The following is a 20,262-nucleotide window of genomic DNA, read 5'->3' as shown; positions in this document are numbered from 1 at the left end:
TTGAAAATTAAATATTTAGACTTGAAAAACATATTATCATAGAAAGGGATTTTAGATTTGAACCTCAATATATAATTCAGTACTTACTATATTTATTTTTAAAGTAGTAGCCACTCAGAAATCCAAAGCCTTTCTGCTATTGTAGCATCTGTGGTTTCAGTCCTGCTAGTTTCCCTATTCTATGTCACATTAAATGATGGAGGTATAAACTGGGAATATGAAGAAGCTATCTTTCTGAGATACAAACTGCATCAGCCCTTCAATAATTAGCAAGGCCTAGAGACCACTCTTACATTCCATGGACTATGCCTGTAAAAATTGATGTAAGAGAAGATTTCTGTGCTATTTCATATCCACTTATTTTCCCATCTTCCTTCCTTTAAAGGAGGTGACATGAGATCAAGTTTCACTATTTTGTATTAAATAAGAATGCCTTTCCCCCATGGCATTCTCAGTTGGCCTTCTTAGCGCACAGCACAGTTGTGTAACCTTAAATAAAAATCACATTTGTTTCTCCAGCGTGGGAATATGGAGAATTGAATTCGTATATCATGGCTTTAACACACAATAGGAGAATTTGAACTGTTTCTTATACAGAAGTACATCTTTTAAATCTCACAATTATTTCACTTCCTCATTTGGATAGTGGTGAGACCATCTCATTTCTGAAGTACAATCTGATGATGCATTTGAAGATAATGAAAGAGCAACTTCAGTTCAAACTCATGAATTTCTTTCACTTTAATTATAATTCTTGACAGCCTGAGTTGCAGATGAGCAACGCACACATAGAAAGATTCTCAGACAAAAATACCCCTAAGGAAAAAAAACAACAGGTTATCCCAGGCTTAGAAAAATTAGTTTCAAATACTATACAAACAAACTTACATATGTTTCAAACCCATTGTTTTTGTGTTTTGGTTGCCCTCCTTTATATATATATATATTTTTTTTTTTAAATAAAAAATATGTAAAAAAATAAAGTTTTATTACTTATATACATTAATACATAATACATTATATTATATATTTCTTTTGAGGCCTAAGACAATTCCTCTTCACTCATTGCAGTCCAGCCAGAAGGTTGGACACCCATGGAAAGAAATTAATAAAATATAAAGTATAAACATATTTACGTTGAATGCATTTCTAGGAAAAGATCAAACCAAGCTAGGAATGTTAACTATTGCCTTGTATCTTTACTTCTGAAGTGCTGTAATAATAACATACTGTTATTATTATTATTGCTATTACTAATGAAAAAATTACCTGTTCTCACATCACATCTTTAATCTTATGAAGCAGATAAGCAGCTTCATCAACAAATAGGTTTTATTTTATACGATGTATTTAAGACATTGGCATGAAGTCAAAGTGAAAAACCAACCATTATCAGGAAAGTCAGCCCTAACTTCTTACGGTTTGATATTCTCAAGTTATTTTTCTGATTCTGATTACTTTGTCAAAATAGTGTATAAACTATGCTGCTAGATAACTAAATGTATCATCAGAAACTGAAGCAAAGTATACAAGTAGTTTGTCCTGAATCTCATCAAAAACCAATTTGAATTCTATAGAGTTAAAATACTAATTTCTGATCCAAAATTATACAGAAATATTTTCATACTTTCTCATACCTGCATTCTCAGTGTCGAAAAATTAGAAAACTTAAACATCTACCTGGAGGTCCCTGGAAGTGTTCAAAGCCAGGCTGGATGTTGTCCTGGGCAGCCTGGTCAAGTATTAAATGTGGAGATTGGTGGCCCTGCCTATGGCATGGGGGTTCAAGCTTGATCATCCCTGAGGTCCCTTTCAATCCGGGCCATTCTATGATTCTACGATTGGAGTCAGATGTGATGTTAGATTAGACTGGTTTTAAGGAGGATTTTTTTGACAGTAAGGGTGGAGAGGCACTGACAGAGGTTGCCCAGGGAGGTGGTGGATGCCTCAACCCTGGAGACACGTGAGAGTGGATTGAATGGGACTCTGAGCAAACTGATGGATCTGTAAGTCTTTCTGTTCATTGCAGGGGAGTTGGACTCAATGACCTGTTCCTTCCTTCCAATTCAAAAGATTCTAGGATTCTACAAAATGTCTTTTACTATTCTTTGACTGTGGCAGTAAATGAGCAAAAAAGATTTTGCAATCTATCCATCAAGTTGATCTACTACAGCAACAAGACATCTTTGGGTCAGGTGTGTGTCTGTGTTAGGATCTCAATCTTTTATGGTGTGTGTCAGGTTGGTATTTTGGAATGTTCTTTTCAAGTTGTTTCAATTTCTTAAGATACATCCATTTTTACTTTCTGTAGGTATACCAATAAAACGTAGAATGTTTCAATACAGTAGATACTCCTCCCTGTCTTCAACTACCTTACTGTTTTCAAACTTCATAGATGGTATCTACTGGTACCTTAATAGTTCCTGCTTATTCCTAACGATCTGTTCATCTTCTTAAGCAAGAAAGAAAATGTTTTGGTGTTTGTTCCAACAGATCTTTGATGTCAAAATGAATACGGAACCATTTTTTCCCTGTGTTTGCTAGTGCCTGGTTGCAAGTTATCAAATCAATCACCTAGTGTGAGTTTGCTTAGCTTTCTTATGCAGTTGAGCTTCACTTAAGAAAGATTTTAAAGTCTTCATTTGCTGTCTCTTTGCTCTTACATGTATTCATTTAATTAATCTTAATGATATTCCTTTGAACACTTGGAAGATTTCCCTCATTTTAAGTACATTTTAAAAATATTTTCACTTAAGTATATTAATACTCTGCTTTTGCTCACTGTTTAGGCAAGTTATCTGTCTTTTTTCCTCTTTAATTATCATCTTATCAACTATAGATATCATACTAAACAGATCAAAACAAGGTTTCAGATTGGAGCAGTGCTAGGCCAAAATACCATCTGGGTATGATCTGCTACCTAATCTATTGAACTGTTTATACCACATTATCGTGATGAAATCGACCACATTTCTTGTTTTGTTCCTTGAGAATATCCTTGTCCAACCTCATTTTCCCAGAAGCTAATTGTGCTACATTCATATGTTTCTATTCCAATTTAAAATATATATATATATCTTTTTAGGAGCTCTTAAAACTGCTGCTATAAATGTAATTTTTAAGAATATAGTCTCTGAAGATCCTTCTTTTAATCAGAATTACCACACTTGATTAGAGGCTTCTGAAGGTCTGCTGGTCACAAGAGTTCCAAATTTATTCCTACTTTATTTGGCAAAAACAACTGTGGTGCAATGATCAGGTCATAGGATACCTAACTTGTGAATCAACATGGTTTATTTTACCATAAAAGCCTTTAAAAGTTCAAAATTTCTTTTCTTTCTGGTGGACTAGTAGAATTACATACTAGAAATTGGAAATCAGGCCCTATAGTGAAAAGCCTTTTGACAATAGGTCATGATGTTTAGAATGGCATATCGTAATCTACTCCTTTATAAAAGGATGTGTTTTTCATCTCCCCTATCTTCATATACGCAAATGGCTTGAAATTAAGATTATGCAACAAGAAATTGGTTAGACATATGTTTAACTCAATTCTGAACTGAAATTCACAGCACTATCATCACTTTGCATTAATCAGCTGCAGCCTAGCTTTGCATTGTGTTCCTGAGGTTATATATCATCTCTAACAATCAAAGTAAATCTTCATTTAGTTGGCTGGACTAGCTAATGTGTTGAGTTTTAAAATCCACTGCTTTAAACTAGCTGCTGTAGGTACTACAGGTCTAGGCTGTGATAAAAGCTTTGAAGATTGAGAAGAAAAGTACCTGACCTCTGTTATTGGGTGAAGTGACTGGTACGAGACAGTAGTCAGGCACTCGGTTTTTTTTAGCAGGAAAATAGAGAAAAACAGAGAGCACACAAAACAGAGCAGTGTGTACACATTAATCATGACTAAGACAATAATCAGGATTAGGTTACAGTTTACATGATCATTGTAACAACAAAATACCTAGGGGAAAATGTCAGTGTTAACTGTGGACTTTTAATACATGTTCTTAAGATAGATTTCAGAAGCATTCATTTTTTCATCTTCCAATAAGCAGGTTCTTATGCTAGTACTCTTTACTGATACTGAATAGTCACCCATTCTTGGAGCAGGTTTATTTAATGGAGTTATTTTAACAGCATATACTATTTTTTTTCTTCCATTTCAATACACAGCTGGGTTATATACAAGCAATTATGTTTACTCTCAAACTTGCTTTTCCAGAATTTGAATGGTAAAAATTCCATTTGCAATAAATTAGAATGAATATCCCCTTTTAAGCCTTTCAGTTTCAGTTCTGGGGTTGTTTGAAAAAATGTGCTGCAGCATGTAATGGTTTCATTGTCTAAAAATGTGCAGTCTTTAAAAGCATCACCTCCTTGCAATTTTGTTGATATTTTCTGGAACTTAAAGTGTGCTCTGTAAATAAATATATGCCCAGACTTTTTATACTTCCCTCACTTGTTCTCTCAGCACAGTTTGTCTATTCTCAATTTCAGTGTGAGAAGAAAATAATTCTTTCCCATCCTTCTTTAAATACTGCTGAAGGTGGCCTTCCCTCTGGCTGACTCTGTTCAGTGATGATTCCAGAGAGCTGCACTGTTGAAGTTTATTGATCATGGTGGACATGAGCGTAATTGCAGTTGGAGTCACTACCTCAGTGTTCCTGTTTTGACGTGCTTTTCCAAACCATTCCTAAAATAATGGTACTCTAAAGAAGGTCAATAAAAATCTTATAAAACTTTCTATCCTTTCTGATTTTCATCCAAAAGTGACAAAATGTTTCTTCTTTCCCAATCAGCAATCCCACTTGGGATTGCATGCCTAATCTGTGCTATGGGAGCAAGTGAGAGGAACCACCAGACAGCGGGGTTACTCAGCGTGGAAGAGTCCCTGTTTCCTTGACCAGGCATAGCTCCTTCAGCACACGTTTTCCTCTCTCCTCACCTCTACGCTACGGCGCAGTATTTCTCTTGCTCTCTCTCTCACTCTCTCTTTTCTGTATCTCTCGGAAATCAGACTGGAGTTCAGAGCACTTTCACTACCTTTTATGAGGTAGAGTGCGATGGCATAGATGGGAGTAGGGCTAGTCAACTTTCTACCCACCCACCTACCTGTGCTGAGGGAGCTACGCTTGAGGCCGGAAGCGGTGACACCTCAACGGTGAGTAACCTCCTCTCTCATCTCTATCTTTAACTCTCTCTATAGGACTGTGGGTGGAGGGAAAAGAAAATGTGTTTGAGTGTTTGGTTGTTTTTTGTTTGTTTGTTTTTTTTTTTCCCCCACTTGTTTTTTATTTTTTTATTAACTACTGGGTCACAGAATGAACTGCATGTATTGTTTTAGTCACCAGTGAAAAATCATTTCCTGCCCATTCTGAATTCCTGATGTCATGTATAAAACGAGGATGATGTTTGTTTGCAGAGGTGATCAATTTACAGGTGTTTAATCCTTCTGACTTGTTTATTTTACATTGTAAAAAGGTATTCTCTTATCACCTTAAATTCAGTTGCAAATTTTCCATTAATTTAATTGCAGTAGTGTTAAGCAATCACTTTGTGATTAAAGATAAATGGTGGTGTTTATATGTTTATCATCACTTACTATGGATAATGATGATTTCTACAGGACAGGATTTTTATTTTCTGTATTTTCTATTACTGATTTTAATTTTATTGACAATGGGCCAATTACAGGAGTTGTCTTATAGATAAAATTCATAAGTAAACTGTAAGCAGAAAATCAAACCCCAGGAGATCAATTCTTAATGTTTGAAATTATAAATCCAAGCTTTTGATTTTTTTATGTGATGTGAACTTGAGATTGACAGGGTTGTCGCTGTCTGGATTTCTTGGTGTTTTTCTTGTGTCACTGCCTATACATGACTATTTTATTTTAAAGTCTTGCGTTTTTACCTGTTTTTCTTTGCCCCAAGTATTACTGCTTCACTGTTTTAATATTCCTCAGCATTTAAAAAAGGATGAGATGGACTATGAAGATCTTCCTTTCTTGTTCTGCCTCTTGGGTATCTACTCAAGCTGTCAAGATGTCAGACCACTCATACTAAAGGGCAGAAGAAGGGTCATATGAAGATTTTGGCCCCTGGGGATACACAAATCCTACTGTTCATGTTCATTTAATGCTCTTTATCATCTCCATGTGGGGCCATGTCATATCACAGTGAAAGGCACTAAAAGGCAGTAATGCATTGTCTATAAATCAGAGAGTGCAATCACAGCCTTTGCAGCAGAGGTGGTCTTTAGTCTGATTGATGAAATACTTCTATTTTCAGGTGACTAGGTGGCTTTGAGGAATTGGGAATAGGATGCAGAGCCTTCCATCTTCTGGTCACTGACATATATTGGGAATTGGTCACTAGTGATGGATAGGTATTCACTCTGATGACTCAGTGATGCTTTTTGCATGAATGCACAGGAGATCCTAGTGAAATTCTAGAAGGATGAATATCTTGTTAAGCAAGCTGCCAGAATTTCACTAATAACTGTTTCTGCTAGAGAGAAAAATAAGAGCCACAAATAAATAATTGGCTCCTCTAGCTTTGAATAACATTTGCAATGAGTTTTATTATTACTGCTTATTCCTTTTAGTAAAAGCAATGAAGTCTCCAGATCTTCCTATGCATAGCCAAAAACGTGTCTAGAAAATTTAGCTTCCCTGGCAAACTTTGATCTTTTGAGTAGAAAAGAAAAAGCAGGTTAGTCAATTTGTAATGTTTCATTGGGAAATCTTTGTAGGAATTTCAACTGTTAAAGAAGGTTTGAGGTTTACACTACTGAGAGGCAAATGCTTTGAGGGAAAATTTAATCAATATCCGAAGCACGTCTTCTGCTGATGAGTTTACAAAATTGTTTTTTTTTTTTTTCCTACATATAATTATTCTTGTTTAATGTAGGAGACTTTGAGTTTTGCACAGAATTGGCAAAGCGTGAAGACCAACTGAACAGTGCTCCTAATCTCACTGCAATTATATGAAAGCATATTGGTAGCATAGAGAAAGAAATTCTTTTTAAAAGAGATATAAGGATTGGGAATGGGAGATCAGAATTGGTATCATTCAGTAATTAAGGTGAATTAGAGATACTGTGGGGGATATTATGAAACAGAGATGTCAGTGGATTACTTTAAATCCAAAGAAAATTGCTCTCGGCATTTATCTTGTAAGATGAGTAAATCAGAAGTTGGCATATTTATCTATAAAGGGGTGTTTGCATAGGCAGTGATATGCAAAATACCGTAAACTATTTTGATAATTAATCTGGAATCTTCCTATACCAAATCTAATACTAAATTTTAGTCATGCAACCCCAGGCTGTGGATTTGCCTGAGTAACCTCACTGGGAGAATAAATAGCTTAATTTTACATTTACTGTGCTAATTGTCCTCTGAAATTTTTTTTTTTAAGTATAAAAATTAAAATGTCTAAAGTGCATAGCTTCTTGTATTTTACAACATTAGCTTATTCTGACACAATGTTTCTTTTAGTCTTATATTATTTACATATACATAAATTAAAGTGAAATATAATAAGACAGTTTTCAGATAATTTTGCTTATTGAAAACTTTTGAAAGCAAATATCTGAGCAAATTATTTCAATCTAAATTTGTTAAATCTTATACATTCTGAAAACCTCAATATACTTTACATTATTTGCTTATAAAGCATTCTTTAAAACTGTGTTGGTTTAGATTGCCATCCACAAGCTGTGTTAGTGACTCCAACCCAAACCAGAAATTAGTAAATTTATACCTTTGTATTAAGCAGGTCAGCCTTGAAATTACAGCCTTGTTTCTCAGTCATAGTGGTAGAGATTGAATAATACTTTAACTTTAGGTCATATATGAAGATCAAATGTTTTCTCAGTATGATTAAGATGGTTAATTATAATTCCCAAATTTTCCGTATTTTCCAGGCTGATTTCTCTCACAAGCTGAATTAAACCTTTGTGGGTTGGTTCTTACCTTCTTCTTTTTCTGTATAAGAAGTGAGGGAGAGCTGTGAAATGCACCATCTGTTTGCAAACGGTGTCAGCTGGCATATAGATGCTCATCACCCTGCCCTCTCTTATTGCAGTTTTAGGCAGGTGTAATACCATTGACTCAACAGGGATTACTTTTGATTTAATCTTGTTTAAGCAAAAGAGGTGAAGATGATAGTGCGCAAGCATTGTAGGGGACTCTGTGTTGATTTCAATTGCAGTCCTCTTAAACACTGACCTCAGCACATCTGAATTGTCAACAAAGCATTTGGACTGAGTATACAGTCTCAGAGGAGAGTAGGGCTACCCTAACACCCCAGACATTTATTCCTGGGACAGTTCAAACTCAAGTAATTAAACATGATTCTGTTTTATCAAAATCCTTTGAATTTTTATCCATCCCATCTGAGCACATCCAAGCAAGCACACTAATGTACCCTTGATCTGTACAATCATGATGAGTTTCAAACACCATATGCTCCTCCAAGACTCAGGAAGTTTTCAAGATGAGGAGAAAGAGATCACTGTAAAGCAGCACATTTTGCAAATGATAAAGTGGGAAAGAGACCTTGCAGTAACAAATGGAGGCTATCCTACTCAAGTCAAAAAAAAAAAAAAAAAAAGAGTAAAAAATTAAGAATGGGCCAGTAGTGAGTAGTGTGAGGAAAATTGAGTATTTTATTATTCAGAAACATTTTACCTGAATTATGAAGAGTTTTTGACTATTATGTCCATTGTTAAGTGGAGAGAGATTAATCTATCCAAGTGTAAACATCTCTATCTGAGTTGCTCACTCTAGACTTCCTTTACCATTGATGGAGAACAATAGGCTTTTCTACTCAGATTAGTAACAAGATGTTGGCAGATGAACAGAATGCAGAGAAATGTAGAGTCAGAGGATTTAGTGTTGGAGTCTTTGAGGAGTGTGTATTCATAGGTAACTGATGTCAACTTTTTATGAACATAGCTGTGGCAGAAAGGAAGCTACCTATTTTTTGCTGGACAGACATATTTAAATTGTTCTGTAAGAATATTTACCTAAATAAAAGAGCTTCTGAGGATGTTCCAAGCTCATTAGTTTCTTAGGCTGCAGCTTAATCATTTCCAACATTTGACAATTCTGGGGATGAAAAGGAAAATAATCTCAAAACTATGCATTATGTTTAAATTCTTGAACACTTGAGTCAAAATTCAAATACAGTTTTTCAGAAATGCTGAGCACCCAGGCCTAGGTTCACTATATTGTCTTTAGGATTCTAGTGCATTTTAATATGTTTAGGTATAATCAAAGATGAGAGGTACTTACAGAAAATGAGCTCATTAAAGATCTCAGGTACTCCCTGGCTCTTGGTCTTCTCCACCACAGATGGAAACTGAAATGCTTTGGTCCAACACCTGAAGCTACATAGGATGAGCACAGGATAAGAATTCATTTATGGAAATGGACCTTGCATAGGTCTCTAAACACATTGTCTGATTTTTTTATAAGCAGACCTACTTTTCATGCCTACATTATTAGAAAAATTGATCAGTTGTAGACATCTGAAAAACTGCTACTTAGTATTCTACTGCCATAAACAGTTCTTGGATCCTGATAAATATTAGAAGATTCAGTCACAGTTTCTGACATCAAGTAAGTACAGACAACTAATGCATGATATTTAGGTTAAGCAAGAACCATGTAAGAGAAGAAGCTGTGTGAGAATGCTATTTTATTTCACCATTTTTTCAAATCACTGATGAAATTATCCCTTTGTCTTCTCTCCATAAATTTTGATTTGGAGGTAAGATTTTTGGAGACGGGGTTGAATTAATTTGTGTGGGAATGATTGTCCTCGGGTTAAAAGCACAGAAACTGTTTGGGGTATGGATCACTGAGGTTATAACTACTTCTGTATTGCTGTTCAAGCAAAATGCTATATAAAACACTGACTCTCAAAAGAAAACATAGGCAAAGTAAATTAGAATTTCCTAAGATAACCAGAATATTTCCTGAAGAAATTGGTATTGTACTTAAACAACTTGATGGTCTATTAAACATACCAACGTTAATTTTTTTCTCAGTTTTATAGTTAATCATTTTTTTTCCTTTGGATAAAAGACATCTTCTTATAGCAGTGAAACTGATCATCAGCATCATCTACACTACTTCTGTAGATATGTTTACATGAATACAGAGGAGAAGACAAAGGCAAGATATTGTTGTCTAACACAATACTGTAGTAGAAAGATACAGAAGAGCCAGCCTTCTGATGGGTACATGGGTGACAGGACAAGAGGCAATGGACAGAAGTTTGAATGAATTGATTCCAGATAGATATAGTAAAAAACATTTTACCATGAGGGTAGTCAAATTCAAGCCCAGGAGAGGGGAGGGGGGGTTGGTTTAGATTGGCTGAAGATTGTCTGTGTTTGAAGATACTAGAGTCCTGAACAACACAAATATTCATCATGTCTAGAGGAGTAAGTTAATCACAGTAAAAAACAAAAATGAATAGCTAGGAAAATGGGAGCATAATTCTATTTTTCTGTATATCCACAAATCCCTTTTTATCCCCACTGCAACAACTTTGCTTTCCAAATAATGACTTTTTGCTTGTTAGAGAAATTCAAATGGACTCACAATAGCTGAGCATCTAGGAAAATCCGGATGCATATTCTTAAGTCACTGATGGAAATACAGCTTCAGGCGTTGCGTAGTAATGCTGAAAAATAGCAGATGCCTCCCACCATAGGGATGAGTGCATCTGAATAGTGAATAGGCCATTCTTGCATTGGCTGTCAGTAATAGTATCATGTTTATGCATGCAAAGTGCTACAGAAGCATAAGACACAAGTATTATGAATATAACCTTTTTTTAATATATATGTTTATCTTAAATATATAGTGCTATTTTTACTATTAGGCACAGTTGAGAGGAAAATCTTATTTTGTGTAAGAGGTTAACCTGGGAAAATATTACTTCTGATTCACGCTCCCGATTCATAATTGCTTCATGTAAACTTTTTTGCAAAAGAGGGTGTTAATTGACTTTTGGTTTGTTGTAACAAACATACTTCAAAAAGGAGGAGAAGTGGGGAACGCATCCAGAATTCAGGAGTTGGATAGCCTTAATGGCTTGACAATGCATAAATTATCTGCTAATGGCTTATATCAAGTTCTAGCCAAGAATATTCAAAGAGTCCCACATTCTTTTCCAATGCAGAATCGTGGATCTAGGTAAGAGAATACTGTGAAGATCACCAAGTACAACCAACAACCAGACCTCCTAAGTTCCATGACTAAACCGTGTCCCTCAGTGCCACATCCACACATCTTAAATATCTCAAGGGATAGGGAGACCTAGGCAGCCCATTCCAACACTTAATCACCCTCTCCTTGAAGAAAGTCTTCCTAATGTCCAAGATAACTTCCTCTGGTGCAACATATTAAATAGAAGTTGCTCAATTTATACCAAGTAAACAGACTAAACTTTATTCATCAATAATTATGAATACTATTTTTTGCACTCATATGTTTCAAGGTCAGTGTGGGCCATTGTTATCATTAAGCTGCCTAAATGACAGATGGGCTCCCTGAAATCATGTAATTTAAACATCTCCAAGAGTTATGATAAACTTAAGTAGACATATTAAGCAAAAGCTTCCAATATTGATTTCACAATTTCTACAGATAGAATCATTATCCTTCGTGATTTTGTGATTAATTACTATCACTATTAAAATTTTTCAGCTAATTAATATCTAAAATTGTATGCTTTACCTTCCAGCCATTACGTTCTGTTGTCTTTGTCTAATCTGAAGGGAGCATATAAACAGGAGGGAGAACGGCTGTTTACAAGGGTGGATAGTGATAGGACAAGGGGGAATGGTTTTAAACTGAGACAGGAGAGATTTAGATTAGATATTAGGAGGAAGTTTTTCACACAGAGGATGGTGAAGCACTGGAAAAGGTTGCCCAAGGAGGTTGTGGATGCTCCATCCCTGAAAGGCATTCAAGGCCAGGCTGGATGTGGCTCTGGCAGCCTGGTCTGGTGGTTGCTGACCCTGCACATAGCAGAGGGTTGGAACTGGATAATCATTGTGGTCCTTTTCAACCCAGGCCATTCTATGATTCTATGATATGATATGAATCTGTTAAACCTGAAATATTGTCACTTATCTGTTACCATCAATTGCTGGCATGTCAATTCATTTTCAGTCATTTCCTTATTAGTGGAAAACAGAACTGCCTGAATCTTTACTATGAAACATATTTTTTATTAAGGTTTGTTATGTTCTCTCCAGTTCCTCAGTGTTCTTCTTGCATTGAGGTATTCAACATCTGGGGCATGTGATATACTGAATATGATTATGTAGCCTATTTCATCAGTTTCCTTGTTTTTATACACTCAAAGTTCATATTAGTCCTTTTCCACAGCATTGGTTGGAAAAGGCTATTTACCTAAGCATCTACAGTGATAAGATGAGATATTGGCTTGCTTCTGTCTAGAAAAGTGTTTCTTATCCTATAAATAGGTATTACCTGTTAGCAAATTAGCCAAACTGAAAACTACATTCCTGGTTTTTACCAGCTTATCAGGTAATTGTCCTCTTTTATGATTTATCACATTTCCAGCTGTTAACTGCAAGTCTTATCGTTTATAAATGACATTTTTTCCAGGATGTTTTTTTCAGCATTTTTGGTTTTTGGTTTGTTTTTTCTTTTTTTTTTTTTTCCCAGAAATAATGTAAAGCCAAAAACTGGTTTCTCCAAGAGCCCACTGAAAAGTCACAGTGTAACAATGACATCAATGCCTGTACATACTTCTGAAAATGTAGTTATTAGAAAATTTAGCAATCATTCTGTACGTAATTTTGAATCAACTGTGTTTTTAATCAAACTGTCATGTTGTACCAATTGTTATCTATTCAAAGGGCTACAGTTTTACCAAGAGCATTTTTTCAAGCAAGCCTAAGTTTAATCACATCAAAATATGATATAGGTTACTTTGAAAATATTTTTATGGACAAAACCATTTGGTTATAGTTAATTGCTTTTCATCCCCCCCCCCCTTTATTTATAGAATCATAGAATCACCAAGGTTGGAAAAGACCTCTAAGATCATCCAGTCCAACCATCCACCTGTCATTGAATGTGTTGTAGAATTTGCATTATTTTAATTGAGAATGCTCTCGGCTGAGCTGGCCTATAATTTCAGAGGTCATTTTGTTTCCCCAGATGAAATATTTCCAGACTAACAAGAATGTACAATTCTTTCCCTGCTTCCCAAAGTTTATAAAAACTACCAATAACATTCTTCAACTGGTTCACTTAAAACTAGCTATACTACTTTCTTACTCTCTGGAAGTCTCTTTTCTCTTGGTTTTTGCAGTATGTTCTCAATTCTAAATGTGAGGATAAATTTTCTCCTTTTTTCTTTTTTTCCCTAAGTGGATTTGCAGGCAGATCTATGTAGCAGAACACTATCACTCTGTGACCCCAATCAAGAACTAGCTTTCATTATATTCATCCCTAACCATTGCTAGGTGGTGAAGTTTGTCTTCTGCACTATGCAGCTTATGCACAGCTTAAACTGATGTAACACAGCAGTGTATTAAGATCTGAATGTTAATTAGAGTAATGATGTTCATTCAGTTAAATTCTTCTTTACTGAGCCAGAATACAAACATGGAGCTGTAGGCAATACAAAAATCACTAGAAGTGCTTAGGTAGCTAAACTGAATATGTGGGATGGTTACCAGAAGATCTTGGAGAACAATCGTATCAGAATACACTTGTGGGATTTTTATGTCTCTTTTCTGTTTCCAAAACTTGAAAGCAATACTATACAAATAAACATTAAGACAAGATATAAGTACCTCGTTAAAATTAGATTAATAATGGTGAAAATAGGGTGCTCTTATGTGTTATAACAGAAGATTGGAACTAAAGGTAATTAAAACAGCATAAGAATATGTAAAAGACATCATTACAGTCCTCAACTGATCTTGCAGAATTATATATGCTCCTGCACAACCTTAGCAATAAACTCCATAAAATTATTAATGTATTTAAAGATGTAGATCGCATTCTATGTATGGATTTCAGCATCTTATTTATGTGCTTCCTCATTTCAGCTTGCTTTTTTCCATCGTTCTGTTCGTTAGCATATGCTAAGGAACATTTAAAACTGCTACCAGAACTTTTTTTTTTTTTTTTTGCAAAGAAATCGTGGAAAATGTGAGACTATTAGAAATCTTCAACAAATGGAATTGATGGGAATGTACATTACAGACTTGATCCAGTCAGTTTACCCACACTGATTACAAAGTAAATACTATTTGGTGGCATCACTTTACATTCAGAATCAATCCACTGGTATTTCAAAAAGAATCATTTAACAATGAATAATGTTTAACTGTAGATCTCAGCAGTAAATTAGAATATCCTAATTTAATAGAGTATGATCTGTTATTTGCCAACAAACATAGATTGCCTTATAAATCATGCAATAGTGTGGTTATAGAATAACACTATACTAAATTATATTTAATTACTGCCTATTGAACAGTCATGTTTCTGCCATATAATATAATTTTCCATCTTTTAACTTAGTTTCTTTTACTAACAGAAAATGCAAATTAGTTCTGAAGAAAAATACTTACTGGGCACAGGTAATTAACTGTGTATTTCAGGAAATGGCACCAACTACGTGAGAATCATCAAAATGCTTTTCTGTTTTGCGCCTCTCTGTATACAACTGTTTATGTATTTAATGAATTATATTGAATATAGGCCACAGCTGAGGAATTCAAAATAATAGGTAAGTCTATAGATGAATGTGCTTCCCGGTGCAGGCTTCCTATAATGTCTATTCTTGTTTCACATCAGTCACTGATACTTTTCAGAAAGAAGTTTCTCCTGCATTTATATTCTGAACTCTCTTCTTCTGTTAATGATCCAGTGTGTTTGAGATGAATTATGTTGGTGTTTTTTTTAATTGCCTTATGAGTATTTGACCCAATTACCTTGTTTAAAATTCACGTTAAGTAATTGTATGGTCCCAAAAGAGTGGGAAAAGTTTGGAGGGAGGACAGGTTTTTCATTCCAGTTAAAAACACCTAAGAACTTTCTGTGGGGTGGAATTAAAGAACTAGAATAGCACTGGATCCTTAATAGTTGCTAAAAACTAAGGGAAACTTCTAAAACTTTAAGCCAGCTTCCATGATAGAAATGAAAAGCTTCATCACAAAAAGTAAATACCATTTTTTTTGCATTTTGAGACAGAGATAATTGAACATCCTGAATAGTAAACTTCTTTGCTATGCTGCTTAAGTCCATATATTTTAGCGCCTAATGATTCGAGGATGCCTAGCTGGATTTGGCAAGCACCTAGTATGTATTTTGGAACACTGAGATATTGCTTTGGAAGCCCCACTTTCTGCTTTAATTCTTTTGAAATATTTGGCCAGGGGCAGGTACTTGATCTCAGTACACGGAAGTTTGTTGATTGAAAGCCCCAGTGGTTTGAAGTTTAACAACTTCTTGAGGCCTCCTACATCCAGAGTATCCATACACCTGAGGCAGATTTGAGGATAAGAGAAATATGGGGGTGTGTGTACAAAGTTACTTTGCTTATCACAAAGTACTACTACTTGCGAACACGAGTAGTAAATATTACAGTTATAAAACCAAAACATATGTGGTTAAATGTTTCAAATTTTTAATTCTCTAGGAGTTTTTGGATCTCTTCTTGTCTTTTCATGTGGGATTCTCGAACAAGCTCAGCACTGGCCTCACAGTACTCCTGCAGATATCACTGTGGATGTTATCCTGGGATTCATAGGAATAATTAGGGAAAAAAAAAAAAAAAAAAAGATCACTTGGGAAAATGTCTGCTGACCTATTTTGTTGTTTCTGACATTTAAAAGTAAATTTGGAAAGGCTTAAGTGAGAAGTCTTGTTTTGTTTTTTTTTTTAGTGGTTGTTTTGCTTTGTTTTGTTTGTTTTTGGTTTTTTTTTTTTTTTTGAGAGAGAGAGAGAGAGAAGGGAACTGAATCTTGACCCATATAAAAAGAATCAGCAAAATCAGCCAGCACAAGCTTTCCCTCTGAATTACTAAAAAATGTTCGTGTGAGGTACCACAGTCTCCCCCTAATATGGTGCATATTGCTTCTGGTGCTTGTTACTGCAAGCCTGTTGATTAATCCTCAAAGGACTCATTATATTTTTAGTGGAATCTCAGAGCATCCAGACTTCAACAAGGGAGTGATCCAGTGATCCAGACACTGAGTAACCCTGCTATATTTCATTTTGTTTTCTCTTCATAGCTGGACAGTGCCACTTCACTCATCCAGGCAGCTAAAAATCTGATGAACGCTGTGGTCCTTACAGTGAAGGCATCATATGTAGCTTCTACTAAGTATCAGAAGGTCTATGGTACTGCTGCAGTGAACTCCCCAGTTGTATCTTGGAAGATGAAGGCACCTGAGAAGAAACCTCTAGTAAAGAGAGAAAAACCAGAAGAATATCAGACAAGAGTGAGAAGAGGGTCCCAGAAGAAACATATTTCCCCTGTACAGGCCTTAAGTGAATTTAAAGCTATGGATTCATTCTAAAGCACTAAGCTTTACCAGCAGGGTTTTATATTCTTTTTGTATGCATACCTGCCGACTTGTATGCGTCTGGCATGGGGTGGGGGGGAAACAATGTCAATTTGCATGCAACCTGAGGCTCTATCGAAGTAACTACTTTCTGCAATGCCAAAATTTAAGGGCGTTCTCTTCCAATGTTCAGTGGACTTGGTCCAAGCTTATTTTTTAAAATAAACTATTGCATTAAATTGGCCAAAGAATTTGCTTCACAGGAGTATTTGCTTGGGGTACATAACAAATTCAAGATTAAACCCAGAAATTTTTATGCATGCAAGAAACATTAGGTTGGCAGGTATATTAAGTGAAAAAAAAAAAAAATGGAATTGTAATGGTAGACCATAAAGCTTGTATTGCTTCTGTTCCAGTGCAAAAATGTACTAGCCAATATGCTTAAATGTGTGGCCCAATAATTAAATGATATAACTTTTAAGTCATTTTCATTATAGTATGTGAATTTTTAAAACAGATACAAAGAAATTCATCTTAAAATTGCTTCTTTTAAACAATATTTTGTTCTTTATATTCTAGTAGTGTTATGATTGCTCACGTTTCAATTTTACCCATTAATATGAACAGAGGTTTACTTTTGCCAATTGAATTCCTTATGGTGGAGTATGAAGCACAATATGGTGATTGACATTGCCTTTTATATTATGATTATTATGATGATGATTATTATTATATTAGTAATAGAAGACCTGATGGTGGAATGTTTAGAGACATGGAAATTGACAATGTGAGAATTTAGAGGCAAATATGTAGGTGTAGCTTGGATTACAGGTATCTGACATACCATTGTAACCACTAACTCAATAAACTCATTTAACCTTGGAATCCTCAATTTGTATGGCTTGTCTGTTTTAATGCAGAGATGCACAGATGCCTTCTGCAACACAGTTGAGGTAGGCCAATTGATTTTGTCTTGTGTTTCCTTTTATTTTTGGGGGAAGAAGAAGTAACATTACACTATTTTTTTTTTTCTATTACTAAATATGAGCAATGGGTCAAAACCATAGTTTAAATCTTCAACAAAGAAGAACATATGTCAAGTGGGTGATGAAATTCTGTTTAAACGTATCACTTCAAAAACAGCATGAAAATGGTTCAATTTAATAAGTCAATAAGTTTGACATCTCAGAACCTTGGAAATCATGATTATTCCACTCTTTGTAGATCTGTATAAAGTCTACTACAGAATGAAATGCAACATCTGCTTTTACTCTCTTTTAGTTGGCTCAACAGATTACATTATATATATATATATATATATAAAAATTAAAAGAACCTTCATGACATCATAAGGGATTTGAAAAAGTGTAAGAAATGGGATATACCATAAGTGGCTATCTATCCCTTAAAGTGTTTTTGAGATAGTGTTTTGATGCTTTTGTTACATATGTTCATCATTCCTCAGAACAGCAATGTACAGAATTTTATTCTCCAACACAGTCTGTATAAAGAAATATACTCTCAGAAGCTTTCCAGTAAATTATGATTTTTCCTTTTTTCAGTTGTTCTGTAAAATAAAAAGACTCCCCAATAAAAACCAGAGACTGTGCATATGATTAAAATACAAAGACATGAGTAAGTCCTTAAACAATTTTCCTCACAGTGCACTGTGGTCTGACATGGATTGGAAAAACTTGTGATATCAATAAATTATCTAAAAATAATTGGAATACTAACACAAGAAATTACAGAGACAAAAGATGGATCTTGAATTTACAGGGAAAAAAAAAAAAAAGCCAAATAACAGACAAATAAAAACGTCACAGTCAAGGATGGCACATTCAAGAAATATATATATATATATATACATACACAATTGGCCACAATGATTAACCCACTGCCAGTCACTCAGGCAGAATATTGACTGTGTCTGCAAAATGCTAAGGAAAATTAGATTTTGTGAAGGTAAAATCCATAATGATTCTGGGCAACTTAGTTCTCTTGAATTAAAGCCCTACTTTAAGAGGAATTATTTGTCTCCGGATGGGGCCCATCTCTGCTCAAAATGTCATTGTGGTAACATGGTAACATTTACCACTGAGAAATGAAGAGTGATGCATGTGAAAACATAAATAAATAAATAAAGCACCCAGAACATATCAGTTCAGTGGTTGACTCAGTAAAGTCAACGGAATGGAAAGATCCATGAAGAAACAGAAAGAAGACATTACTAGTTGATACTACACACAAGATACACACCTATATATACTTCAAGCAGTTTTTATCTACTCATCTGAAGGAAGTGTTACAGCATGGAAACATACACGACAACATGAATTCCTAGAATCAGTTTAATGTAAGGAGAGACTTGAGTAAGGTAAAAATCTCTGGTTTCTTCAGGGCAATAAACAGGCTAAAAGATGAATAAATAAGTTACAAGAATTAGTGATGACAAAATGAATTATCAAAAGCAAGTTTGATATAATAACAATGAATTCATTTGATAAGTAAATTCAGAGTTCACTGTCAGAATGACACACTTGTCACAGTGATAACAACTCTGTTCACTGCACTAACTACGAGTGCAGTGGTTTCCACCTTGAGATCTTGCATGTTTTCAATATCACACAGAATCACACAATTGCAGAATCACAGAATGGCCCGGGTTGGAAGGGACCTCAAGGATCATGAATCTCCCACTCCCTCGCCACATGCAGGGCCACCAACCTCCACATTTAATACCAGACCAGGCTGCCCAGGGCCCCATCCAATCTGACCTTGAACATCTCCAGGGATGGGGCATCCACAGCCTCTCTGGGCAGCTGTTCCAGCACCTCACCACTCTCTCTGTAAAGAACTTCCCCTGACATCCAACCTAAATCTTCCCTCCCTCAACTTAAAACCATTTCCCCTTGTCCTGCCGTTATCTACCCTTTCACAGGGTAGATTCCCCTGCTGTCTGTAGGCTCCCTTTAGGTACTGAAAGGCTGCAATGAGGTCACCCCGCAGCCTTCTTTTCTCCAAGCTGAACAAGCCTAGCTCCTTCAGCCTGTCTTCGTAATATCTTTGACATAAAACATAGGAGTAAACTAATGGATGAAGATTTTGGAAATGTCCAGTACAGTCAGTCCTCCACTAGCATAAGGGAACCTGTATCACTAGAATAGTGTAATGAAAAACTGTGCTGGACCTTGGATCAGGAAGCTGTGTTTCATTTGACAGTCACCTTGGTTCACGAACTAAATGTAAACAATCTGTCCATATTCTTGAACACATAGAACCTTGAAAATGTTACCTTCTGACTGTTTTTCTAATGCAAGAGAAGCAGTTCTATTCCTGCCTCTAGCAATTACAATTGTAATTTTCTTAAACATCTATTTAAGTTATTTTTAAATAAAGATTTACTTCTAGCAGATACATGTACACAAAATAACTGGTTTGATAATCAGTGTGGATGTCAGCCTGGCATCCCTGAACTAGAGGCATTTTTCATCCTAGCATGGTCTTCCATGCTGTCGTCACTGTTCATATTATTCAAATGCCAGTAACTTCTCTATGAGCAACAACAAACCCAAATTACAAATGACTTACATGTTTATCCAAGGATACATGGCTGTATCTATTGGTATGAAGCCATGAGATGTCTAGAGAAAGGAGTTTGGCCCTAACCCT

General features: G+C 35.4%; 1 protein-coding gene across 2 annotated transcripts in view; it reads left to right on the top strand.

The window, feature by feature from the left end:
- Positions 1-17,482, top strand: part of CTNNA2 (catenin alpha 2) — a 452,478-nt gene extending 434,996 nt beyond the window's left edge. The window contains exons 18-19 of one of the 2 annotated variants that reach the window (XM_085223727.1): positions 5,027-5,170; positions 16,318-17,482. In XM_085223727.1, the coding sequence (XP_085079853.1) occupies positions 5,027-5,170; positions 16,318-16,605 (432 nt within the window). In that variant the 3' untranslated portion in view covers positions 16,606-17,482. The remainder of the gene's footprint in view (positions 1-5,026; positions 5,171-16,317) is intronic. The other variant, XM_085223728.1, reaches the window with a different exon arrangement.
- Positions 17,483-20,262: the final 2,780 nt, after the last annotated feature.

Source organism: Meleagris gallopavo, chromosome 4 (assembly GCF_905368555.1).
Source record: "Meleagris gallopavo chromosome 4, MGAL_WU_HG_1.1, whole genome shotgun sequence".
Lineage (NCBI taxonomy): Eukaryota > Metazoa > Chordata > Aves > Galliformes > Phasianidae > Meleagris > Meleagris gallopavo.
This window is presented reverse-complemented; position numbering and strand designations above follow the sequence as displayed.